General features: G+C 40.3%; 2 protein-coding genes across 3 annotated transcripts in view; one reads left to right on the top strand and one right to left on the bottom strand.

The window, feature by feature from the left end:
• The window catches only part of FGF14 (fibroblast growth factor 14), a 649,238-nt gene extending 624,617 nt beyond the window's left edge, over positions 1-24,621 (top strand). For both annotated transcript variants that reach the window (XM_027973760.3, XM_015097958.4), the window contains exons 4-5: positions 10,915-11,113; positions 12,627-24,621. In XM_027973760.3, coding sequence (XP_027829561.1) covers positions 10,915-11,113; positions 12,627-12,763 — 336 coding nt within the window. In that variant the 3' untranslated portion in view covers positions 12,764-24,621. The remainder of the gene's footprint in view (positions 1-10,914; positions 11,114-12,626) is intronic.
• ITGBL1 (integrin subunit beta like 1) overlaps positions 15,465-25,145 on the bottom strand; it is a 231,755-nt gene continuing 222,074 nt past the window's right edge. The window contains exons 10-11 of the mRNA XM_042255042.2: positions 20,892-21,005; positions 15,465-19,883 (exon numbers count right to left, since the gene is read on the bottom strand). Coding sequence (XP_042110976.1) covers positions 19,792-19,883; positions 20,892-21,005 — 206 coding nt within the window. The 3' untranslated portion in view covers positions 15,465-19,791. The remainder of the gene's footprint in view (positions 19,884-20,891; positions 21,006-25,145) is intronic.

Genomic DNA, 25,145 nt, shown 5'->3' with positions numbered 1-25,145 from the left:
TAGCTCGGAGTTCAATGTTTTCTCCTTACCCATTCAGGCTAGGTCAGGCTTGTTTATTATGTGTTCTCACAGAAATAACTCCTTTTCTTGTAAGAATTTCTTATTTGTAATGATATGATCAATAGTGTAACTGTTTCCTCTACTAGAACATCATGCCTTAAGACTACTGATTATATCATTTTTGCTCATAGTTGTATCTCTAGGTCAAGAACAGTGACTGGCCAGAATATAATGCCTAAATTTCATGCATGTATTTATCCAGTTGACAATGGATTTAGACATTATAAAGTGCAGAATAATGGAAACTTGTTACCATGTGTGTTCACAGTATTTAAATTTTCAAATTTATTATGTAATATCTAGGACAGAAAGTTTAGCATTTGTACGAAGAGTTGGACATGACTGAGTGACTAACCCTTTCATTTTTCATATGTGTGTGTATATGTATATATACATTTTGATCAATTTAAAATAATACCAGTTCAGTTCAGTTCAGTCGTGTCTGACTCTTTGCGACCCCATGAATCGCAGCACGCCAGGCCTCCCTGTCCATCACCAACTCCCGGAGTTCACCCAAACTCATGTCCATCGAGTCCGTGATGCCATCCAGCCATCTCATCCTCGGTCATCCCCTTCTCCTCCTGTCCCCAATCCCTCCCAGCATCAAGGTCTTTTCCAATGAGTCAAATTTTCACATGAGGTAGCCAAAGTACTGGAGCTTCAGCTTTAACATCATTCCTTCCAAAGAAATCCTAGGGCTGATCTCCTTCAGAATGGACTGGTTGGATCTCCTTGAAGTCCAGGTGACTCTCAAGAGTCTTCTCCAACACCACAGTTCAAAAGCATCAATTCTTCGGTGCTCAGCTTTCTTCACAGTCCAACTCTCACATCCATACATGAACAATGGAAAAACCATAGCCTTGACTAGACGGACCTTTGTAGGCAAAGTAATGTCTCTGCTTTTGAATATGCTGTCTAGGTTGGTCATAACTTTCCTTCCAAGGAGTAAGCGTCTTTTAATTTCATGGCTGCAGTCACCATCTGCAGTGATTTTGGAGCCCCCCCAAATAAAGTCTGACACTGTTTCCACTGTTTCCCCATCTATTTCCCATCAAGTGATGGGACCAGATGCCATGATCTTCGTGTTCTGAATGTTGAGCTTTAAGCCAACTTTTTCACTCTCCTCTTTCATTTTCATCAAGAGGCTTTTAGTTCCTCTTCACTTTCTGCCATAAGGGTGGTGTCATCTGCATATCTGAGGTTATTGATATTTCTCCCAGCCATCTTGATTCCAGCTTATGCTTCTTCTAGCCCAGTGTTTCTCATGATGTACTCTGCATAGAAGTTAAATAAGCAAGGTGACAATATACAGCCTTGATGTACTCCTTTTCCTATTTGGAACCAGTCTGTTGTTCCATGTCCAGTTCTAACTGCTGCTTCCTGACCTGCATACAGATTTCTCAAGAGGCAGGTCAGGTGGTCTGTATTCCCATCTCTTTCAGAATTTTCCACAGTTTGTTGTGATCCACAGAGTCAAAGGCTTTGGCATAGTCAATAAAGCAGAAATAGATGTTTTTTCTGGAACTCTCTTGCTTTTCGATGATCCAGCGGATGTTGGCAATTTGATCTCTGGTTCCTCTGCCTTTCCTAAAACCAGCTTGAACATCTGGAAGTTCATGGTTCACATATTGCTGAAGCCTGGCTTGGAGAATTTTGAGCATTACTTTACTAGCGTGTGAGATGAGTGCAATTGTGTGGTAGTTTGAGCATTCTTTGGCATTGCCTTTCTTTGGGATTGGAATGAAACCTGACCTTTTCCATTATTCCCATTTCCTAGTGTCATACTCTCAATCAACAACCTGGAAAGTAAAACAATTTACTTTTGCCTGTAAAATTCATCATATAACATGAAAATAACTCAGTGCTAATTATATAATTAAACCCACAGCAGGATTGAGCTTCGTGGTGTTGCCTTCATCTGGGTAAAGTCGTTTAGCCAATAGGCTGACATTTTCCTCTCATTGGTCACTCTTCTTCTCACAAAGTGTGGCTCTTTTCTCACCTCTTTTCTGACTCTCCTGACCCTTCTCTTCAGTGGTGTTTATCTGCCCTTTTGTGTATCCTTTGGAATTATCAACCAACTTGCAACCAGAATCTGGGGACTCATGGCCAGTGTGTTTCCAGCTAATAATATAAAAGCAAAAGAAAACAATCTTTGGGTTTTCATTTCAGCACCACGTGAGCTCCCTCTGTATTCCACATGTTCATGTTGATGATGATTCTTTTTCCTTTTTGTTAGTGTTGGTAGTTTTTTATTACTGACCTCTTTTATTCCAGTAAGATGATTTATTTGATATTCTGGGTGCAGGGGAAACCCCTTACCTTTGGCTCATATTTTCAACGTTGTTGTTTTTAATAAATATTGCTCAGTAGCAGCAGTATGTACACAAATTATCATACAAATAGACATGAAAGCATCTTAATCCATTGCTTATGAGGACCTAAGCCCTCAGAGTCTTAAAATCATCACCTCTGACATGGGATCATGCTATTCTTCTTCTCAAAGCATTTTTAACTGTACTGTTGAATCAAACAAAATATATGTGAGTGGGCTCTAAAACTCATAAAGCTCAATATAGGTTAATATTTTTCAACAAATATAACATTTTAGGAGTATTTCAGAACCTACTTCTAGTTCATTTTTATATGGAAGCTTGTATTTTATAGGTTGAATAAATGATACTTTTGATTATTTGTGTGGTTTGGTTTTTATTTATGCAAGTGGTTTTTGGCTGAGCATTTTTATTAGGAAAAATCCACAATGCAAACACACACAAAAAGTTTTGTGGGAAGGTCTAACTTAAAGTGGAGCTTAAAGGAAAGAAAGTAGAAAAAGCTTGTAGAGGCATGCACAAATGTTTTTTCAATCATTCAGTGGCTGGGGAAGGTGTATATGCCTTGGGTGAAGAGGAGAAGAGATTCATTTTAAGTATTCCCATGTATTTTGTTCTTGTTCTTGTTGTTGTTTTTAACTCTTTTATTCTACTTTTTCCCCCCTTAACAATTATATCCTAAGACATGTGACTCTTCTGCCAAAGTGATAGCATATATCAGTTATTAGTATTTTCCATTTATATTTGTTTTCACCCCTAGTTACATGTAGATAAAGAGTAGCTGTATAAGGTACATTTTTAAAAATAATCTTGTGTGTTTGGTTTTGACTGTGCTGGATCTTCATTGCCCTGCGGGTCTTCCTCTAGTTGCGTTGAGCGGGGACTGCTCTCTGGTTGTGGTGTCTGGGCTTCTCGTTTCGGTGGCTACTCTTGAGGAGTATGGGCTCTAGGGCGCTTGGGCTTCAGTAGTTGTGGTCCTGGCCTCTAAAACACTGGCTCAACACCGCAACACTGGCACCATTGCGGTGCACAGACTTAGTTGCTCCGAGGCATGTGGGATCTTCCTGGACCGGGGATCGAACCCATGTCTCCTGCATTGGCAGGTGAATTCTTTACCACTGAGCCACCAAGAAAGCCCTAAGGTATATATTTCCTGTGTTCTCACTGAGTAAATAATGATCTGTATGGGTTATTAGTTCCTTAATGATACCAGGTAGCCACCAATGGCCGCGGAAGTAGGATAGAACAATTAAATGTGTAATTAATGCTTGTGCATCCAGAGTCATATGGGGCTGGGCTAGGTGGGTCTGTCGATGTTGGTAGCACCTGATCACTTGTCTGGAAACAAGCTACTTTAAGTTGGGCAACTTGGCTATCGTCCACGTGTCCCTCCTCCAGCAGGCAAGCCCAGCGTGCTCTCGGCACAGTGGAGAGACTGAGAGGGCAAACCCAATTGAACACGCGCCTGACAAGCCTCTGCCCTCTCCCCCTAGCTCACAGTGAGAAGACAAGTTGAATGACTTGCTGAAGACCTTTGATTCAGGGGAGGGTGAAGAATTCAGCCCATTTTTGCAACTGATCACATTGATGTATGGCAAAGACCATCACACTATTGTAAAGTAATTATCCTACAATTAAAAGCAAACTATAAATTAAAAAAAAAAAACTAAAAAAAATGATTAGACTTGTAAATAAAGTACCTCTCTTCAGTTGAATGATAAATGGATAGGAATAGCTAAATTAGTCATCTTGATGAAAATAAATGTACTTGGGCAAATTGCTTAACCCCTCTGGGCTCCGTTTCTTCATTTCTAAAATGAGGGTACTAATAGTACCGATCTCATAGATTATAGTGTGGGTTACTTGATTAGGTGAATGTATAGAAAAGTCCTTGGTACAGAATTACACACAAGTTAAGTGTTATCTGTAATTATGCATACTCTGTCTCTCAGTCGTGTCCGACTGTTTGTGACCCTGTGGACTGTAGCCCACCATGCTCCTCTGTCCATGGAATTCTCCAGGCAAGAATACTGGACTGAGTTGCTATTTCCTTCTCCAGGGGCTCTTCCTGACCCAGGGATCAAACCTGTGTCTCCTGCATTGGCAGGCAGATTCTTTACCACTAGCACCAACTGGGAAGCCCTGTGTTATTAACACAATAATGACATTGTTAGTAGTATTATTAGGCATCCATTTTTAAGCCATAACAAATTGTGAGAATGGTATATGGTTGGGTTAATACTTCTTTAAGCATATTTATTTTGTGGTAGTTTTGCTAATATTTATAGCACTGATACCATCTGTTCATGTTGCAAGCATTATTATTTTAGGAATTTATTCATGTCTATATTATGGAGAAAACAGATTTAACATTATAGAACCAGTTCCCACATATTTTAATTACAATCTTAAAGCTTCTTATTTAAAGATACACTGTAAATATATTTGTTTCCCTTTTCTTGCTTTAATAAATTTTTATTCTAATCATAAAAATAATAGCAAGCTTATGAATAATGCCAATTTAAAGATTGAGGGCAGGAGGAGAAGGGGACGACAGAGGATGACATGGTTGGATGGCATCACCGACTCAATGGACATGGGTTTGGGTGGACTCCAGGAGCTGGTTACGGACAGGGCGGCCTGGCGTGCTGCAGTTCATGGGGTCGCAAAGAGTCAGTCATGACTGAGCGACTGAACTGACTGAACTGAATCAATATTTACTAAAATTTCATGATCAGTTATTAATTTGTTCTGTATAGTAACAGGAGGGCTTCCCTGGTGGCTCAGTGGTAAAAAAATTTGCCTGCCAATGCAGGAGACTGAGATTTGATCCCTGGGTCGGGAAGATCCCCAGGAGGAGGAAATAGCAACCCATTCTTCCTTGGTGAATCCCATGGACAGAGGAGCCTGGTGGGCTACAGTCCACAGAGTTGGAAAGAGTCAGACACGACTTAGTGACTAAGCAACAAAACAACAGTTTTTAATATAGTCAGAGACAAAAACAAAAGAGATTCAGGAACTCAATGGATTGCGGACTACGACATAGCCAAGCACTCTCACAGGAAGCCCGGACCCAAAACGTACCGTAAAGGCTTTTCCAGGGCTGAAACACTGATGAAAATACTGATTCAAATGGTCTGCATTTGTATATATGGAAATCAGTGCAATCCAGACCTCGTTTGGAAATATTCGCAACTAGCTTAATGACCCCTCCCTCAATTCCCTAGGTTGGAAAGTCCTCGAAATTTACCTTTAGATGAGAGTTGGCAAAATTTTTTAGCCAAGGACCATTCAGTAAATACTGCAGTTTCTGCAGGTCATGCAATCTCAACTCTCCTCTGAACTTTGTAGCACCAATTTGGCCCATGGACTGTAGTTTGCCAACCACTGAGTCAGATTCTCAAGGTTACTGTTAGCTATTAGGTTATGATTATGCTGAGTTATCTGGGTTTATTGCTTATTCATTGGTTACAAATTGTGGAGCCTGGGTCCTCTATTTCCCCCCACCCTTCTCTCATTCTGATGGGAGAAGCCTAGCTTGCTGCATGCAAATGGCCCATCACGATATTTTCCTAAACAAAGACGTTTCCCTCCAAAGAGGAATTCTGCTGCTACTGTTAAGATAATAAGTACACCACAGATGGTGCTTTCCTTTCAAAACAAGCACAACAGAAAAGGAGATATGAAATTTTGTTTCATTGTTGTGTTTTTTCTCTTTTGTGATTTGATGATTTCGTTTGGCAAAGTTACAGATTAATATTTAAGCTTCTGCGGGGACTCTATCGCTGTTGATTTTTGCTGTGGCAGTGTTGGTGGCTCTAAATATAGTCTGGAAGGAGGAGAAAAAGACATACCAAACTCCTTATCTATTTCATTTTGGCAGTTTCAAAGAGTTTATAGCTGAGCTTAGACTTAAATACGTCTTCTCATATTATCATTGCCAGCTGTAGAATGTCTCACTGGCACAATCTTGGTATTGCTCAATCGTTTAAAAACCATCCATCAGGTTAGGGCTGTATTGACAAGCCTCCTGGGGTTCCTTCCTTCCTGAGCTCTTCTTTTGCCGGTCCACACTGTGGGTCTCAAATTAATGTGTTCAGGGGGCATCTCAGATCCTTGATACACACTATACTGAAAAACAAAAGCAGGAAAAAACAAACAGTTGCCAACATACACAGGAGATTTTTATCTAGAAATCCAGGGTTTTTTATTCCTTGAAAACCAGATCACTAAAGATCTAAGGCTTTTGTTTTCCAATGAGAACTGTCATCTTTCCTGCCACTCCATCTGTCTGCTCAACTCCGAGACTAAGGGAGGGGCATTTATCCTCACATGTGCTCTGCTGGGCTGGACCCAGCAGGCCTGCAAGTGTTGTACTTGGTCAGCTTCAAGATCTAAGAAAGAGTCGAGTCAGCAATGGTGTCGCTCAGTTCCTCCAACCATCCTGTTATTCTGTGATTATTTATTTAGTTATTTATTATTTATTTTTGGCTGTGCTGGGTCTTCGTTGCTACATGGAATTCCCTAGTTACTGCGAGTGAGGGCTACTCTTTGTTGTGGGCGCGTGGGCTCCTCATTGAGGTGGCTTCTCTTGTTCTGGAGCTCAGGCTTTAGCTGCTTGAGCTGCAGTAATTGTGGTACAGAGGCTTAGTTGCTCTATGCCATGTGGGATCTTCCTGGACCAGGAATAGGACCTGTGTCCCCTGCACTGGCAGGTGGATTCTTAATCACTGGACCACCAGGGTAGTTCCTTATCCTGTGATTTTTGTACCCATTTTAGAGATGAGAATACTGAAGCCCAGAGATTGAGTAACTTTCCCCAGGACACCCAGCAAGGAAGGAGTAGGGTCAGGGTTGACGCCAGGCGGTCTGGATCCACAGATGTTGTTCACCGTTATTCTATCTTCCATTTGCAAATTAAAAGTATATTTGTCCCTTATGAGTAGTTACCAATCTCAGTTTCCATTAATCCTACCAGTTCTCCTGAGAATGAGGGGGGTTGTTTTCAACTCCAGTATTTCATGAGCAGATTAACTTCTCTGAAAGTCTAGCAAAGAGCATTAGACAATAGTAGCCTTAAATGTAGTGTGTGTGTGCGTGTGAGTATGTGTATACACAGTAATTATTTAACCAAGAATAAAGAAGGGTGAAAAAGTACCAACCAGTCTCTACCAGCACAACTGCCTGAAAGCTTTGGCTCTAATGTGGAAGACTGAATCACCTCCCTGTGAAGTCACTGCCACAGCTTGCAGAAAGGATGTGTTATTGACTTCCTCGTAGTCCTAAGATGCAAACATTGTATCTAAAAAGACTTAGTGTCAGAGGTATGCTAAGGTGCCTGCTAAGTCTCTTTAATTGTGTCTGACTCTGTGTGACCCTATGGACTGTAGCCCACCAGGCTCCTCTGTCCATGGGATTCCCCAGGCAAGAATACTAGAGTAGGCTGTGATGCCCTCCTCCAGGGGATCTTCCCAACCTAGGAGTTGAACCCATGTCTCCTGTGTCTCCTGCATTGGCAGGCGGGTTCTTTACCGCTAGCACCACCATACTGAGGTACACTCTGAGAATAAACATCTTCATTATCTTTCATATTCAACTTCGTCAATTTAGAGTAGAAACCATACATTTCTAACTGCCATTGCAAGGCAAGCAGCATCCTCCATCTTTCATACATCACAGCAGTAGGGATCGGATCCATGTAAGGGAGGGTTGACTACTCTGTGGACCTGCATTTCGAAAGCTGGAGGTCAGTCTTCCTGGAGATTAAGATCAGTCTTCTATGATCGTCTTAATAAGGAAAGACTCTGGGTAGACACCCAGTATCTTAGCCAGCAGGTGCCAGCTCCTCTCCCTGCCTGAATGATCAACTTGGTCAGCCTTTACCAAACCCACTCCCAGTCGATTCTAAGACAGATTTTTAACAATAAAACCTGCTTTAGGTTTTATTTTTATGCTTGGACGCCTTGAAAGTGAAGTGAAAGAGTTAGTCGCTCAGTCGCGTCCAGCTCTTTGCAACTCCATGGACTGTAGTCCACCTGACTTCTGTGTCCATGGAATTCTCCAGGCAAGAATACTGGAGTGGGTTACCCTTCCCTTCTCCAGGCAATCTTCCTGACCCAGGGATTGAAACTGGGTCTCCTGCATTGCAGGTAGATTCTTTACCCTCTGAGTCACCAGGGAAGCCCCTTGGATGCCTTGGCTTGTCTTAATAAAATGACAAAGGACATGCCAAATTCTAATCTGTTTGTCCCAGAAGATCCATGTTCAACCAATATTATATTTATTAATATTTTGAGGATAAGCCAGATTTAGAACATTCCATTTTATTTTCCTTACCTCACCACAAATGTGTGAACTTGAACCCTTTTATCAGTCTTTCTTCTGTTCAGGGCCTGGAGATTGACTTGCCAAGGTTATCACTTACTAGTGAGAGAACTAATAGGAAATTTGGAGAAATAAAACTTAGTGGAAGACCAGAACATTTATTCAGATGGTACCTTATTCAAATGGGGGCTACATAAATTCCTTTGGGAGGGGCTAAACCTATCTTTCTGCTATTTTAATCTCATCAGATTAATCACTGGAGCTGTCATCTTTGTCATGAGAAGCATCTGCCATTAACAAAACCTGTTCCCCTTGGAAAACAATTTAACTTTCATTGAATTAAAGTTATGGCGCACTCTGGATAAACTGTTTCCTGCAAGAGACACCACTTGATAATTAACACTCTCATGGGAAATACTTAAAGACCATTTCTACAGGAAACAATGTCATACCCCTTATTATGGTTAGCATAATTTTAACTCTTAAAGGTTTTATTTTTTTAGATCCTAAATGATGTGTTTTTCTGAATGTGTATAGAAAATAACTTCTTTAAAAGAAAACAAAGTTACCATTTTTCAGCAGTCATAAAAATCTACTAAGGTGAAAAAAATTTTAAATATGTGATATTTTCAAAAAGATAATGACAATAAAGGTCTACTTTGCATCTGTATTTCATAAATATGGAATAGCACAGTGTTGAGCCTATATAAAATAGCCACAAAAGCTAGTTAAGTGACTTCCATGATATGCATCTAGGAAGGTGGAATTTTAAAATTATTTTTCAAAGAAGTCTATCAGAAATGCTTTTGTAGGTTAACTTCCAGAAGTATGTAAAACTCATCTATGAATATTTGTAACATTAATAATTTTAAAGTAGCAACTGTGTGTTATTCATCAGTTGATGCAGATCTTGGTGTTGAAAGTCATGTTAACTCATTGTGCTGTTTCAAAATAGGTGGGGTGGAATTTAGTCATAACAGCTATTGATGGTTCTCTTGAAGAGTTCCAGGGGGGCTCCAGACCATGACCCCTGGCCTCAGCTTCAGGGGCTAGTTTGTGTGCCAACTGATTGTCAGGGGTTTAGTTTTAGGTGTCAGTTTCCCTCTTTGTAGGTAAAACATGTCATCCTGTAATAGAGGTGATCCAGTGAACAACTGGAAACTGTTAGATTATCATGTAATAATAATTCCTACAGAAATATTGAAAATAGGTTAGCAAATACCTTCAATAAATCTTTTAGAGGTTTGGCCAAACAGTTCATTTGGGTTTTTCCATAAGATGTTACAGAAAAACCTAAAGTAACCTCTTGACCAACCCAATATTATTATTATTTTTTAAATGTATTGTGAATATAGGGTGCTGGACTTCCCAGGTGGCACTAGTGGTAAAAAAAAAAAAAAAAAACCCACCTGAAAATGCAGGAGACAAAGGAGATATGGGTTTGCCCCCTGGGTCTGGAAGACCACCTGGAGGAAGGCATGGCAATCCACTCCAGTAATCTTGCCTGGAGAATCCCAGGGACAGAGGAGCCTGGTGGGCTATAGTCCATGGGGTCCCACATAGTTGGACACGACTGAAGCAATTTAGCACAAAGGCATGCACAGGGTGGTACTTTATCGTGCTGTTTCTGGTTATACCCTGCTTGAATTGTATCCTGTTCAACGGAATACTATTGCTCCTGTCTTCTATTTTCTAATTAGAAGACATCCATAATTTTGCCTATATACATACATACGTACATGAATGTGTGCTAAGTCAGTTCAGTTGTGTCCAACTCTTTGCGACCCTATGGACTGTAGCCACCCAGGCTCCTCTGTCCATGGGATTCTCTTGGAAAGAATCCTGGAGTGGGTTGCCATTTCCTTCTCTATGGGATCTTCCCAACCCAGGGATCGAACCTACGTTTCTTACTTCTCCTCCATTGGCGTTGGCAGGCCGGATTTCCACCACTAACGCCACCTGTGAAGCCCCATACATATGTACATATATATATATTTTTCCCCCAAAGTAGCAGCTTCTTCTCAACACATTGTATGTTGATAAAAGTTAACACCATAGGAAGAGGAACATCAGGTCATCCATGCCCGAGTGCTGCCTGGTTGGCTATCCTAGATGAGTTTCTGCAAGAAGGAAGAGGAACCACAAGGAAGCTCCCATCCCTTCCTCTAACCTTCATTTCTTCCTTTTCTCTCAACAGGAACTTTTTACCCCTGAGTGCAAGTTTAAAGAATCTGTTTTTGAAAACTATTATGTAATCTACTCATCTATGCTGTACAGACAACAGGAATCTGGCAGAGCCTGGTTTTTGGGATTGAATAAAGAAGGGCAAGTTATGAAAGGAAACAGAGTAAAGAAAACCAAACCAGCAGCTCATTTTCTACCCAAGCCATTGGAAGGTGAGTGTCATGTGCACATTATCCTGATCAGATGTATTACATGTTTATCTCCCACATCCATGACTCTGCCATGGCCACAAGGGAACCTCGTGGGAGGCTGGGAATATCTCTCACCTTGCTCTGGGTGGTGGCCCCACAGGTGTCTACTTATATTGTGCATTTAAGATTTGTATATGTTACTGTATATAAGTGTATGTGTGTATATATGCATATGGTGATTCATCCTAATGAAACATAAGGTATCTTCATAAAACATCAGATTTCAAAACCCTAAAAGCAGGTTGGGCAGCTCTAATTCACTTGTGTTTCTGATGGCAGAAGATTCTAAGTCAGTTCGTTCTCCCTAAGCACCAGTCAGTCTGAAAGTTCCTGTCCCAGGATTCCCTAGGTTCCTTTTCTAACAAAACCACACGAACTATTGGAATCAGTAATGTCACCAGATACTACTCAATTCCTTGGAGCCTCCTGGGATGTCAGTCCCAGTGATCCTCTTGCCATTCGGCACATCTACCTTGCTGCTACTGCTGCTGCTAAGTCGCTTTAGTCGTGTCTGATGCTGTGCGACCCCATAGATGGCAACCCACCAGGCTCCCCCGTCCCTGGGATTCTCCAGGCAAGAACACTGGAGTGGGTTGCCATTGCACTTCTCCAATGCATGAAAGTGAAAAGTGAAAGAGAAGTCCCTCAGTCATATTCGACTCTTAGTGACCCCATGGACTGCAGCCTACCAGGCTCCTCTGTCCATGGGATTTTCCAGGCAAGAGTACTTGAGTGGGGTGCATTGCCTTCTCCGACATCTGCCTTATAGGATATTAATTACAGATATTCAGTATTACATTTGAAAATGAGGCATACAAATATAAAGCGTCTCACACTTACCTTCAGTTATTTAAGGGGTCTGTGCTTGACTGGCAGGAGAGAAAATCTAAACAATGAGCTCCAGAAGGTTCTGGCTTTGCCTGTTGCTTTGTATGGCTTTGAAGCTGACATAGCATGATCATGTTGCTTTTTAATCACTTGAGAGTTTGAATTTAATGACCTAAAGACCTAGACTGGAGAAGATGAATGTCCATGTGTTGACAGCATGTAGGGTCGACATGACTGAAGTGACTTAGCAGCAGCAGCAGTGGGAGGAAGGTCTGACTTTTTCTCACTGAACAAAGAGAACTGGATTAAATGCTTGCCATTCTCATATACTTTCTGTGGCGTGTGTGTGTGTGTGTGTGTGTGTGTGTGTGTGTGTGTGTCTATGGCCCCCATTTAAACCTTCTCTCCTCGACAAAAATCCAGGCACACTGACGTGCACGGTTTGGAGACACAAAACTGGAAAATGCAAAAGGAAGTCATGCTTTCTGTTCAGGGGCTGGTTTTTACTGCTTTAAAACAGGAATTCCCTCTAGATGGGGTTACTCGACTTCCGGGAAAAAAGACTGGGCCTCCAGCGGAGGTTTGTGCGTGAACCTAACCAGGTAACATCTCCTTTTCTGCCCTCCTCCCCCGTCCCCATCACTAGTTGCCATGTACCGAGAACCATCTTTGCATGACGTCGGAGAAACGGTCCCGAAGGCCGGGGTGACGCCGAGTAAAAGCACGAGCGCGTCGGCCATCATGAATGGAGGCAAACCAGTCAACAAAAGTAAGACGACATAGCCAGACCCTCACAGGTGTTGTGACTGACTCGCCCCCGAGCGCCGTTGAGCCATTTATCCCGGCCAGACCCTCCCGCTTCCTCCGGGGGCCCAGGAGCCGCTGGGGGTAGGCTGCTCCCCGCTGGCCCGAACTCCTTGGTTGCAAGTGGATAAATCTCAACGCGTGGCGCCCCCGACAAGAAGACACCTGGACAACCAGCTCAACTCAGACCATGGAATGCCCTACCAGATATGGAATGCCTTTTTAATATCTTTTCTGTGACTGTGACACTTCATGTGAATGACCTCCTTCACGAGTCCACTCGACACCTTGCCTGCTGACAGCTACCCATATTCCTTTTTGAGTCCCGTTTCGGCGAAATCCATGTGTTTCAGTTCGATTTTTGTAGCACACAGATACTCTTGAGTAAATTTCTAGTTAGATGCTGTAAACCTGTGCTATTCTGGAGTTCTCTTCTTCCCGTTTATTTTTTCCAGGGCTGCTGGCTCTACTGTCTGTGACCTTTTGTAGGGATGGTGTTCCTCTCAATCTTAACTGTCGCAGTTGGCTTAGTTGGGAGAGCGATCAGGGAAACAGAAAGGCTTCTAAACCTATTATGACAAATTGCATCTATAAAGATTAGGACTGTGGTCTCCGGCTCACACTACTGATGAAACACACATATACGCCCCGTCCAGAAGCAGATACTGTGCTCCCGAGGCCCGCGCGGCCGGGCTGAGAAACGGGGTCAAACGCGGTCATGGGAAGCGCTCTATGATCTGGGTTTGACATCCCCTTTAGTTTCTTTGTGTGTGTGTGTGTGTGTGTTTTATACATATCACAAGCTTACTGGTAATGGTAACATTTGCCTTGCCCAGCGAGCAAGACCCACTGGTTTTTGAGAAAGTGGGTCAAAAGAACTCTGTAGGCCTTGTAGGCCTGATTAAGGTTCATTTTTCATCTATGAATCCTCATTATTTGGGAAAAAAAAAAGGAAAAAAAAATCAATGATTAACAACCTACAAGAATTGCGCTACCTAAATCCATTTCAGATAAAGAATCCTTCCTGTTTTTAATGAACCAAACTTAACACCGTCCCCGATTTGGGCTGCGTTCCACTCACACTCGGCAGAGCATGGGCAAGGCGGCTGTTGTGTACTTTCCTGCAGCAGCAATGCAAATGTTAGTTATAAATTAGACTTTAATATTTTTGGTGTTTAATGACAAGTTTTTAAACCGGACACATTAGAAAAAAAAAAAAAGTATTTTTTTCAGCTCAGCATGCTGAGTCAGGTACTGTGTTTTTCACCGGTCCATACCTCTGACTCAGCTTCTGGGGTCCATGTGGCCCTGTAGCTGAATTAGAGGTGCCTTGCCATGATCTCAGAATGCAGTCTGTTGAATTATTCTAGATTAAAAATAAAGGCAAACCAACACTTTCAAATATCAGGTTTTCAGTCCATCTGATATATATATATATATTTTTTTTTTTTTCTTGCTTTTGTTTGATTTTGCTTTCTTAACTTCCTTTGGGATTTCCAACTGCTGAATTCTGAGCTTAGGGAAGACAGCAACTGAGAAAGTCCAGGAACAGTTGACTCCACAGTGAAGAAACCATGCAAAATGTTCACCATTGGCTCTAAAGAGTTTCAAAATGTTTGATACTAAACTGTTTGGAAATATATTTGTTAACTGTGTATACTTAATAAATTTCAATGTTTTTCTCCTCTGAACAGTTAATTGAGACCAAACTGAACCTCATTTATAGAAAACTATATGTGGTATCCATGTACTGGCCTCTTGTTATTTTCCATGTGGAAGGATGACCCAGTCGCCATTTTCTCCCATCTGCACTGTATTTACTGGGAAATTATTTTGTCACTGCTTTCCTAAGTCTCCATGACAGCCTTTGCCCAGCCTTTAACAATTTTGGCCTGCTTAGCTGATTAAAGATTTACTATCAATTTAACTGTTTATGCTTATTTCATTTTCATATTGAATTCCACTTTAATAAATAAAAAGTTAGCATAACATCTGAGTAGATTTATTGTTGATAATGCTAAAGTACAAATACAACAAAATGATTCTTTTGACCTCTCTTGATTTCTTATTACACCGTTTCAAAGCCTATTATTTTTAATAGGCTAAGTTAAAATACATTAGATGAATTAATCAATTTTTAGGGAAGACATATACTCCATAGTATGTGACAAACTGTGAATAACAACTTGAAATTCCAGTTAGATGGACTGACCCTACCATGCACGTGTGTGCAGGTGCACGCGCGCGCGCGCGCGCACACACACACACACACACACACACACACACATCCAAAAACCCCACCTATGTTTTTGGTAATCAGCCCTACTTGCTGGTTTCTTTTTCTCTCCTGCAAGCTTGTTTATCGGTTAAAATTATGACAAGATTTATTTTTGTAAATGAATGAGATTTCAGTAAATGTGTACCTGTTTTGTTTTTTACATGAGTTATCTATAAGGGCATTTATCCCTATGAATGGATGTCAAAATACTTTCTTCTAATATATGTTTAGACGTACTGCAGAGGGGTCCTTGTTATTTGTGATTTAGTTAGATCATTTCCTCTGTGTCTGGTCTGACCTGTTGCATGGAACGAGGACAGCACTGATGAACTGCATGTTGTAGGACCTGTGTTTCAAGAGCCATTGGTGTGTATTACTCAATCTACATACAAAGAGTCTGTCTGCATTGTACAGTTTCTGTGTTTAATATCATTTGTTGTATTCATAAATACAACACATTGAATAAAATATTTATATGAAGGCATATTCCAAAACATTGAACAACTTTATGTAACAAAATGGCATTGCATCACCCACAGATATAGAGAAATGTCGTGTAAATAAGTTTGGTAAACTCAGTCTCCCCCTTTACCATGCCAAAGAAGATTTTAGCTCTTTGATGATACCTCTTTTGCTATTTTTCCAGGATAAGACTCCACCATTTTTCTCCCCTCAAAAACTAAGTTTGCTGTTTTAAGTGCAATCTGTCGCCACTGATACTCTGTACAGTAAATCTGATGGAATTCGTTTGTATTTGGAGACCACCATGTGATCTGTACCTACATGTACGTATGTTGATTTTATCGAGTCTTTCCAGTATCACATGCCTTTTGCATTCATGTCTGGTGTGGAAGGGTTATGTCTGCTGATCTGTTATGGTAGCTGTTGCTTCACTCATTCCTCAACAATGCTCTGGAATGTTTATTGTTTTAATATTTCAAGTGATATCATTTTGTTTTCTTATGTTTGCTAAAATATTTCGCTACAACTTAACCTGAAAAAAGTAGAGAAGAGAGGCAAATGGTCCAACCTATATAAAGAGTACAATGGAATTGAGCATCATTGCATTACAAATCTTGGAGAATGCAGAGGTTCTTGCTTCAAATGTTCCTTTGCCCTGAGTGTTTTGGGTTAAGGACTGGCTTCAAAAGTGCCATGATGAACCCATAAGACTCCTGCCGTGGTCCAGTTATTTGCCTCTTGGAGTGCAAGAGGAGTTTCTTTATCATACCTGGCCAGTTGCTTAATGAATGCTTAAAGCACTAAAACAGTCAGCTGTTTTCAGGATGACCAATATCAGATTTGGCTCTTTTTAAAAAAACAAGAAAAAAATACTTCTCGACTTAAAAGTTAGACATGTACCACTTCATTGAAAGTTCTCTCCCTAATACTAGAGGGAGTATGAACATTTTAGAAGGAGCCTATATCCAGGGATAGCTATTGAGCTAAACACAGGCATCTCAGACTCCAGATGTGAATTGTGTTACTCTGGAGTAAAATACATTTTTTAGAGTAGCTTTGTTTGCTTACAAAGTGGCCTGTTGACTCAGTACTGAATGGGGTTTCAAAAGCTTTGATAGTGAGTCTGCAAACAAAGGTTGAATTATGTCTTGTTTTTGTTTTCTCTCGGTTTTCTCTCTCATTTGGTCTAATCCCCATGTTGTGTTCACATTTGAAGTGGTGGAGGCCATTCCTTCCAATGCATGGTGAGAATCCAGATTAGCTCAGAGTCCAGGGTGATTCTCTTAGGTCTCAGGATGTTTGTAGACTCTTATTCAAAAGTCCTTTATGGAGGAATTCCTTAGTGATGGTTTGCCAAGCAAACTGGGTTGGTGCTAACACCATTGGCAAACATGTATCCTTCCCCAATTGACGTATTTCCACCATTACTACTGACCAACTTGAATGAGCCAATAAAATTTCCCTCCAACTGTTATAAGTTTATTCTTGCCCTGCCTTTTTTTTTTTTTTTTGAAGAGGGAGTTTCTACCTAAGCAATGGAATCAAAAGTCAAAGTACAAAATCACATCTAAGAAGGGTAGAAATTTATGTCTTTGTACGTAACTATGTTTATTTTTCTCCAAGTTAAACATGTAAGTTAAATCACGTCTTCATAGATCTATTGATGTCTGCATTGCTGGAGACCCAAAATCATACATAAACACACACAAGAACTGTTGCAGCAGACAGAAAGTGGTAAAATGAAAATATTTTTGTTTTAGAAGAAAAATATTCATTAGCGTGTAGGTACCATGTGAATTAATGCCGTAATTTCCTTTTGGCTCAATAATTCCGAGCTAAATAAACCCCAGAATAGAGCTGAATTATATTTTCAGCTTTGTCAAAAAATTTGGACCAATCACATTTTGAACTTTATAATACACTAATTTCTCCATATTTTAACTTTTTCTTAAAAAAGAAAACATGAATGCTAAGGACATTTTGTTAAATGAAAACAGAAAAAGAACAGCATTTTTGTTGTAGGTGCTGTTAATGAAAAGGGTTAACAGATATAGAGAATGATAAGAAAAAGAAGACACACCAAGGGTTATGTGATAAGAGAGGAAGCTAAGAGCAGTTTCAGTAGAGCAGAGGCTGGCAAACTCCTGCTTGGGTACAAGCCAAATCCATCTCCCAATGTTTCTTACAGTCCAGGAGCTCAGAATGAATTTGTTTTTTTCAGCTTTAAAATATTAAATGAAAACAAACAAGAATTTGTAACAGAGATGTATATGACCCACAAAGTCTAAACTATTTACCATCTGGTCCTTTATAGAAAGGAAAGTTCTGCAAGAAAGGAACATGAAGGTCTTTTGTGCAAATTATGATGGCTGGATAAGGTACTGAAGTTCAGTGTCTGTGCAGCATCACATAAGGCATCAGAACTGCAGCTGAACAATAACAGCTTTGTTTGAGAGTTAAAGGGTTTAGAGAGAGAAGAGGAAAGAGTATAATCTGTATTGTCCCTTCACAGCTTCTATTTCCCTCATTTACAAAAACTGATATATTGATTGATATACTTGAGACTAGAGATACAATCACATGGTTGCACTCCTTAATCTCAGGATAGAAATGACAATTTTATAAATCTCTTAAAGTACAAGAACACTATTAGTACTATCAAAATCAGCATCAGTTAAATTTTATCTTAAATAATTTTCATTATTAAAATTTTCAGTAACTCAGCAGATGCATATTTTCCTTATTTTTGGTGATGTGACTTAGAAAAGTCCAAGCCACAACTCTAGAATATTTACATCATCAAGGAAAATTTCCAAGTAAAACTTTTCATCTTAATGTGGAAATGATTTTGTTACATTATTCTAGGATTTTACAAGATAGAAGTCACCTTTAGAAAAAAAAAAGTGGGGTTTTTATTAGCTCTAAATAATTAAGGGTTGCCTAACTAATGTGTATAAGTAGATTTAACTGTAAATATGTAAGGGAAGTCTGAATTATTGTACATTTTCATAATTCAATGTGGATTTCATACAGAGCAGAATTTCACCATTAAGAAAATAAACATTTTGTTCTTATTATTGACTGAATACTTGTAATTTCTATTTCAGGCATTTCTGGATTTTTTTTTTAAACCCTCTGAGCTTTTGAGACTTTTAATCTTAATATAATTTCTTGATTTCTTTGCATGAGCCTACTTTTCCAATAAGTAATGTATCCTTACAAATAAGAGTTTTTAAGGGAGGTGAATGTATATTTCAGACCCATCATACATCTAACTATATGCTGTCTTTTTAAAAGGCAAGTTACCATGGAGTAGTTTAAATAGTAAAAAATTAGAATTCTTATACATGTAACCCCTGCCCAATATTAAAAAATGTTCTAGAAATAGAAAATAGATACCCCTGAATAAAAATTCATTTTGGGAAGTTAATCCTCAGTAGGTAAATATATACTGACACAGAATATAAGCAAGTTATGTCACTATTTATTTAAAATGTTGACTTGTACATTTTTCATAATATCTTCCTTCATTTTAAGAGAGTCTTTTTTGTGTGTGAGTCTAAAGGGGGACAAGACAAATGACTTAATGGCTAAAATGACCAGGTTTATTTCTTTTTTTCAAAAGCACTGATGATGTAGTTTCTGCCCCATGTCCTATGTGTGTCTGGATACCTTATGTCTCCATGGAAATGATGAGTGGTATGGAATCCTGGCAAAATATGATCAATGGATTTATGTGAGGCTGTATTGTTTCCTTAGACACAAATGTGGTCTTTCTTGTACAGGGTTGTACATTTCTAACAACCATGTAATTCAATGTTTCTCAGCTCAGGCACCCTTGACATGTGAAGTCAGGTCAGTCTTTGCTGTGGAGGGACTGTCCTGTGCCCCAGAGGATGTTCACAGCATCCCTGGTGCCCACCCACTGGATATCCACCCCTAACACGCCTTCCACACCTCCCAGGGTAACCATCAAAATTACCTGTAAACATTATTGTCAAGCGTTTTCTGGGTGGTAAAGTTTGCCCTTGTTGAGAACCACTGATGTAAATGAAGGTAGGAAAAGTTTTTTTCTGATGCTATTTTCATCAGAATTTGCTTAACTCATTTTTAATGGGTACCCAGATTTCATTCAGGCATTCAGAAAGAGAAAAACATACATAGTCTTGTTGACCTGTCCTAGTGGTGATTATACATGGTTTCCTCTGCATTTATACGTTCTAAGGGCCGAGAAGAAAGACGAACCCGGTTCCCTGCCACGTAATCATTAAGGGTATTCTGTGCCGAGCCAGATTTCACAGGCATTTCCGTTCCATCCATCCCAGCATTCACAGTTTCCACAGCTACAGATTCCATTCCCTGCAGCAGAGTACACAGGGCCGTCATCATCATGATAGAAAGGCACCACGTTATAAAATACGTCATTCCAACCGTGGCTGTTCATCAGCAAGACCATTTCATTCATCCTCTGCAGATTTTCTGATTCTATTCTGGAACCATCTTATCTCATTTAGCAGCTATGGGAAATCTAATTTTTCACACAATTAATGGCTGCTGCTTGATGCCACCCTGTGGGTAGCATCTAAGAATGACCATCCTATATCACTCCAGGTGGCTTCCAAGTCATAATTTCGTTTTCCTGTAGACAGCAAGTTATGTCTGACTTATGAATAAATGTGGAAAACTACCAAGTCCCTTGGCATAGAATGAGGTAAGCTGGGGAATCAGAAGAGGAGCCTTGTTTCATAGGGGTGGACTGAAAGTGAAGGTCTTCATTGAAAGTGAAGCTTAATGACACGGAAGCTTTCATCTTTTACCTGCCACTGGAAATAAGGAGAGCAGATATATATGTCTCTTTTCCCTGTAACTTATTCAAGGGGATGTATTTTATTGACATAACTGATTATCAGGATTCAATAACTCGAGAAAGCAATAGCTATTACACTGCTAAGTTTTTTCATCGCTCCCATCCCCTCAACACACACCCCATTCCTTGCAAACAACCAACACATCATCCAATGGTCTTTGGAAGAGGCACCTGGGACCTGTTTAAAGTAACATTCCATTGCCTACATCTGGCTCAAAGTAAAATGGTTGTCAAGACCATTGTTTTCTCTTTTCTGCATAAATAGGGGAGAGGGGTTACTTTGTGGAAGTTTCCCAACAGCCATGTAATTTGGCTTTATTCTTGTGTATTCCTCTGGATTTGGGAATCAATGCCCCTCCCCTCCTGTAGTCACTTTCAATGAACAGTAGGTCTTGATTGCAAGGACGCTCTCCTGCCCTGCCGTCTGCAGCAGGGCACGGCGAGTGTGGTCTCCACTGCCAACTATGACAAAGAACGATTAGGTTAGGTTGATACGGCACCTGTGCAAATGAGCCCATCATGTTTGTCGCAGTCCCTGTCATCACAGTCGCAGAATTCTCCTGAAATGTACCATTCTTCAGCAGAACAAAGGCACTTTCCACAGTGGCAGGAGCCTGAAATCAGAAAGGGCACTCACTACTTGCCGTCATCACTTAACTAAAGGTTTCGGTTGAGAACAGAATATCATCAATGCAATGACAGTGGACGTCTAATAACCTATCAAAGGGAAAAGTTTATTGACTAGCCAGTCACTCAGAGGGGAGCCTGACTTACTGTAATTCATAAAGGTTATCCAGGAAAGGCTTCATTATGGATCTAGACAGTCGCAATTAGCCTTGAGCAAATGTTCCATGGCCTCGCCTGGTTGAAATGTCAATGAGGGCAGAATGTGGCTGATTCTTATGGATGGCCTTCCAAAAAGGTGTTCAAAAATAGATGTTCCTTTTTTTCTTTTTTTTTTCTGAATTCAATTGTGCCTTAAAGGTGCTGTGTTATTTTATTTTTTTTAGGAATTGAATAGCAAGTTCTATTAGGTAGGGATGCATTTTATAATGAAAAGAACTACTAAACTATTGTGCTTACAATTCTGGATTTTCGTTTATGCGATTTTCTTTAAATAGGGACATGCCTGCATATTGGGTAGCTCTTTAAAGTGCCAAAAATACACAGATAGTAACTCATGTATATTTGACATATCAGATCTCATTCTTAGAATTTGTTGCCATAATCAAGAAAGGCTCTAATCCACTCAAAATGTTGATCTTTTGAGGGTCTTGGTCAAACTACTTTTTGCGTTATTCATGTCTCCTCTTTTTAATTAATTATTTAATGTTCTTAATTAAAAACTTCCTCTTTGGTTATTAAGAACATTTTGGTTTGCCCAGAGATAATTTTATTAGTTACTTAAATATATTTAAAAGAAAATGTATGAGTTAAATGGTGTCACAAAAGGAGGTTCTTTCAGTCTAAATGTTTTCACCTGATGGGCTATGAGACCCTCATGTGGCAAAATTTCAGCTACAAGAGTAAAGACAACTTTAAAATTTAAAGAAAACACTTAAGAAGGATTTACCCTTCCTTTTATTTCCTTGGATGGATTATTTTTTCCAAACGTGTTTTTCCTTTTACTAAAAGATGCTTATCACTAAATTGTTCTCGTCAAAAATCACCTTAAGAGATGGTGAAGTAAGTAGAAAAAAATATATTGGAAGATGAGCAGCAATCAATCATTAGTGCTTCTAGGAAACACAGTGCTTGAAAAATGAATTAAGAAACTGAGTGAGCCAAGTGGTTGAGAGAGAGGGATTTCCTAACATCACAGAATCCGGAAGGGATCCGTATAAACACATCTCATGCATTAAGCACTATGTGGTATTTCATATCATGGAAATGGCTATCTGTATTTTAGCTGCAAAAGTCCCCAAGAACCAAGTTAAATTTTCCACATTCCTTGTCATGCTCCTAAAGACGAAGGTAAGGGAGTAGTCAGAACCAGTTATAAGTTGAGAGCTGGGTCTACATTTGTGAAGTCTTCGCTTAACCATAGCATAATTTCATGTAGTCTTGTCTTACTTTCCTGAGGGTCTCATTGATTTGCATTTCTTTGAGCAAATTTTAGACAACTTTCAGTTCTGATGAGTGACTGACAGCCTGGTGGTTGCTTAGGAACCAATGAGCAGGGCCCTCCTGGCTCAAGTCTGTGAAGGATCCTGGCTTCTTCTTGGTCTCATTCAGGTACGGTGTTACCTTATTTTAGAAATGTATTTGTCATATTTTTAAAAACTTTCTTTCAAATTTCTAGGCATGGAAGTGTTTATCATAAGCTCACTTAGTAAATGGTCAGTGATCTGAGTGCAAACAAAAAAGACTTGGGGCATTTCATTGACTTTTCATGGTAACTGCTTCAGAAAATACCATTATTTCATTCTTTAATTCCATGATTATTGGAAGAATCTGGTTGTTTTCAGTTGTTTGTAAAATAGTTATCCCCTTTACATTCCAAAATTATTTCTACAAAGCAGCAGAAGTAAATGACTTTCTATGTTCATGATATTCACAATTATGCCTAGGATATCTCTTTTTGTCACAACTCATGAAAAGATCTCACGTTTCATTTTTAAACTTACCCCCTAGCCCTGAAACTATTGTAATTACTGCTCTTGCTTCTGGAATGTTTAGCTTCAGGCTATAGCAAAGTATTTGCCTAAAACTGGTGAAGCTCAGCTAGAGTTAATATGGTATCTTGGATGGACTGTTTGACAAGTAAACTCCAGTTCCAAAAGTCTACTAGAAGTGAAAAATGGGGATTGATTTTTGTATGTGAGATGAAAAAGTAGCTTTTCTCAGTCAGCGTTTTCCCCAGCTGCGTTGTTCTTTCTATTCGTGCCTCTCAGAGGTAGGAACTTTTTCTGCTTGTAAAATTAAGGACTAGCATAGCCGGTAATACTAACACAGTGTTACCGGTATCAGGACCTCTTAGAGCCACGCCTTTGTTGTAGAGTGCTCTGACTTGTTTTTATCAGTAGTCAGGGCTCAAATTGCACATGCGTAGAAAAGGAAACACTTAGGCAAAGGATTCTCAGACAGACACAAACACAGACCACAGGACTGCCAAGAGGGGACCAGCTGTCCAGCTCCACCGGTCGGGCCCCACTCACACTCATGAGACCCAGTCCAGTCGAAGGAGGCAGCTGGCCCATCTTGGCAGGACCTCTGGGGCAGTAAGTTCGTAACCACATCACCTAACTCCTTTCTTGTCTGTCTTAGTGTAAGGACCCTAAAGAGTGCTCTGATCTTCCTTCTGTGCTGCTTGCTGGCTTCCATTCCTGAGCAATCAACCACCTTTTCTCATTTATCTTCAGAGCATCCTTAGGACATAAGAAAGGGAAAGAAATGAAATTCTTCTGCCTTCAAAGATGAGAAAATGGAAGTACATCAGTTAACCTAAGATTCCAATCTGATTCAGTCTACTCTTGGGTCTATCTGTGATGCTTCTCCCATGGGTGGGGGAAGGGGGACTTCCATGCAGTTTCAAAAATGATTTGTGCACCCCATAGATTCTGCCCAGACAGCTGCTGAGTGAGGCAACCAGAACACAGAGCAAAGCGTGGCTTCTGAAACATGATTTTTCACCCTTTCTCTTTTCCAGGCCTGAAGAACAGGCTGGGTTGGGCCAGGGATGAGGGCTGGGTGGTGGGGGTACAGCGGACTTAATCTGGATGACAAGTATCAATGTAAGAGTGTCAGGGGTCATTGAATGACACACAATTAAGAAGTGTCACACAACAGCATCGTTAAGGATATTAGAGGGCATGACCTATACCGAAGTGGAAGTTACAAGGCCAAGAAGGTTATTGTGTGTTCTTGGATCCAGAGGAATAAATCCCCAAACATCCTATGAATTGTATCACACATCCATCAAAGGTAGCTAAGCTTAGGGGAGACCTGGCCCTGCGTTCGTCTCCAGTTATTTACAAAAACCCATCGTGTGTCAGGGCAAGGCATCTCTGTTCGCTGCCCCACTGACAGAGTCGGACTTTCTTCTTCATCCATCAAGCCTGACAAAATGCTGCAACCCGACATCCCAGCAGGCAGACTTCACTACTGTCCTAACTCCTCCATCTGTTATGAAGGTCACAACAATGTATCTTGTTTTAAATTTTTCTATGGAGTGATTTATTGTCTTGGCTATCAATTTGTAAAGAAATAAAACGCTATTTCTTCATCGTCTCCTGAGGTGGCGGCTTTATTCGCAGCTCCAGGGAAGCCCATGTTGCAGGTTCGTTTTTCTGCTGGAAACACTCAGCTGGGTCTGGGATGCTAAACTGCTGTGCCCTGGGGATCTCAGGACACTCTGCTCACACCTGCCCCATCACAGGAGAAAGAAAAAGACTGATTTCCTTTGTGAAAGCCAGGGTGAGGGGTTTTCATGTACAAATTCGAGGGTAAAGTACGTGGCAAAATGGCAAGTCCATGAGATGTATCCAGAAATAGATGGCCCCCATTTAAATAACATAGAAGGGGGTGTCTCTTCTCAGCTACCATGCTGAAGCTCCTTAATCTGTTTCATGATTCTTTTCTTGTGGTTCTTGGGGTGCAGGTTCCTCCATGCTGACAAGGATAATATCTGCATCCCCGCTGTTCACTGAAAGAATACAATTCCATGATCTCATGTATAACACCTTTTTTGCTCTACAATTCAGCAAGGATTCTTCCAGAACAGGAAGAAACAAAGGAGTCCACAGCCAACCACT

This window comes from Ovis aries, chromosome 10, assembly GCF_016772045.2.
Source record: "Ovis aries strain OAR_USU_Benz2616 breed Rambouillet chromosome 10, ARS-UI_Ramb_v3.0, whole genome shotgun sequence".
Classification (NCBI taxonomy): Eukaryota; Metazoa; Chordata; class Mammalia; order Artiodactyla; family Bovidae; genus Ovis; species Ovis aries.
This window is presented reverse-complemented; position numbering and strand designations above follow the sequence as displayed.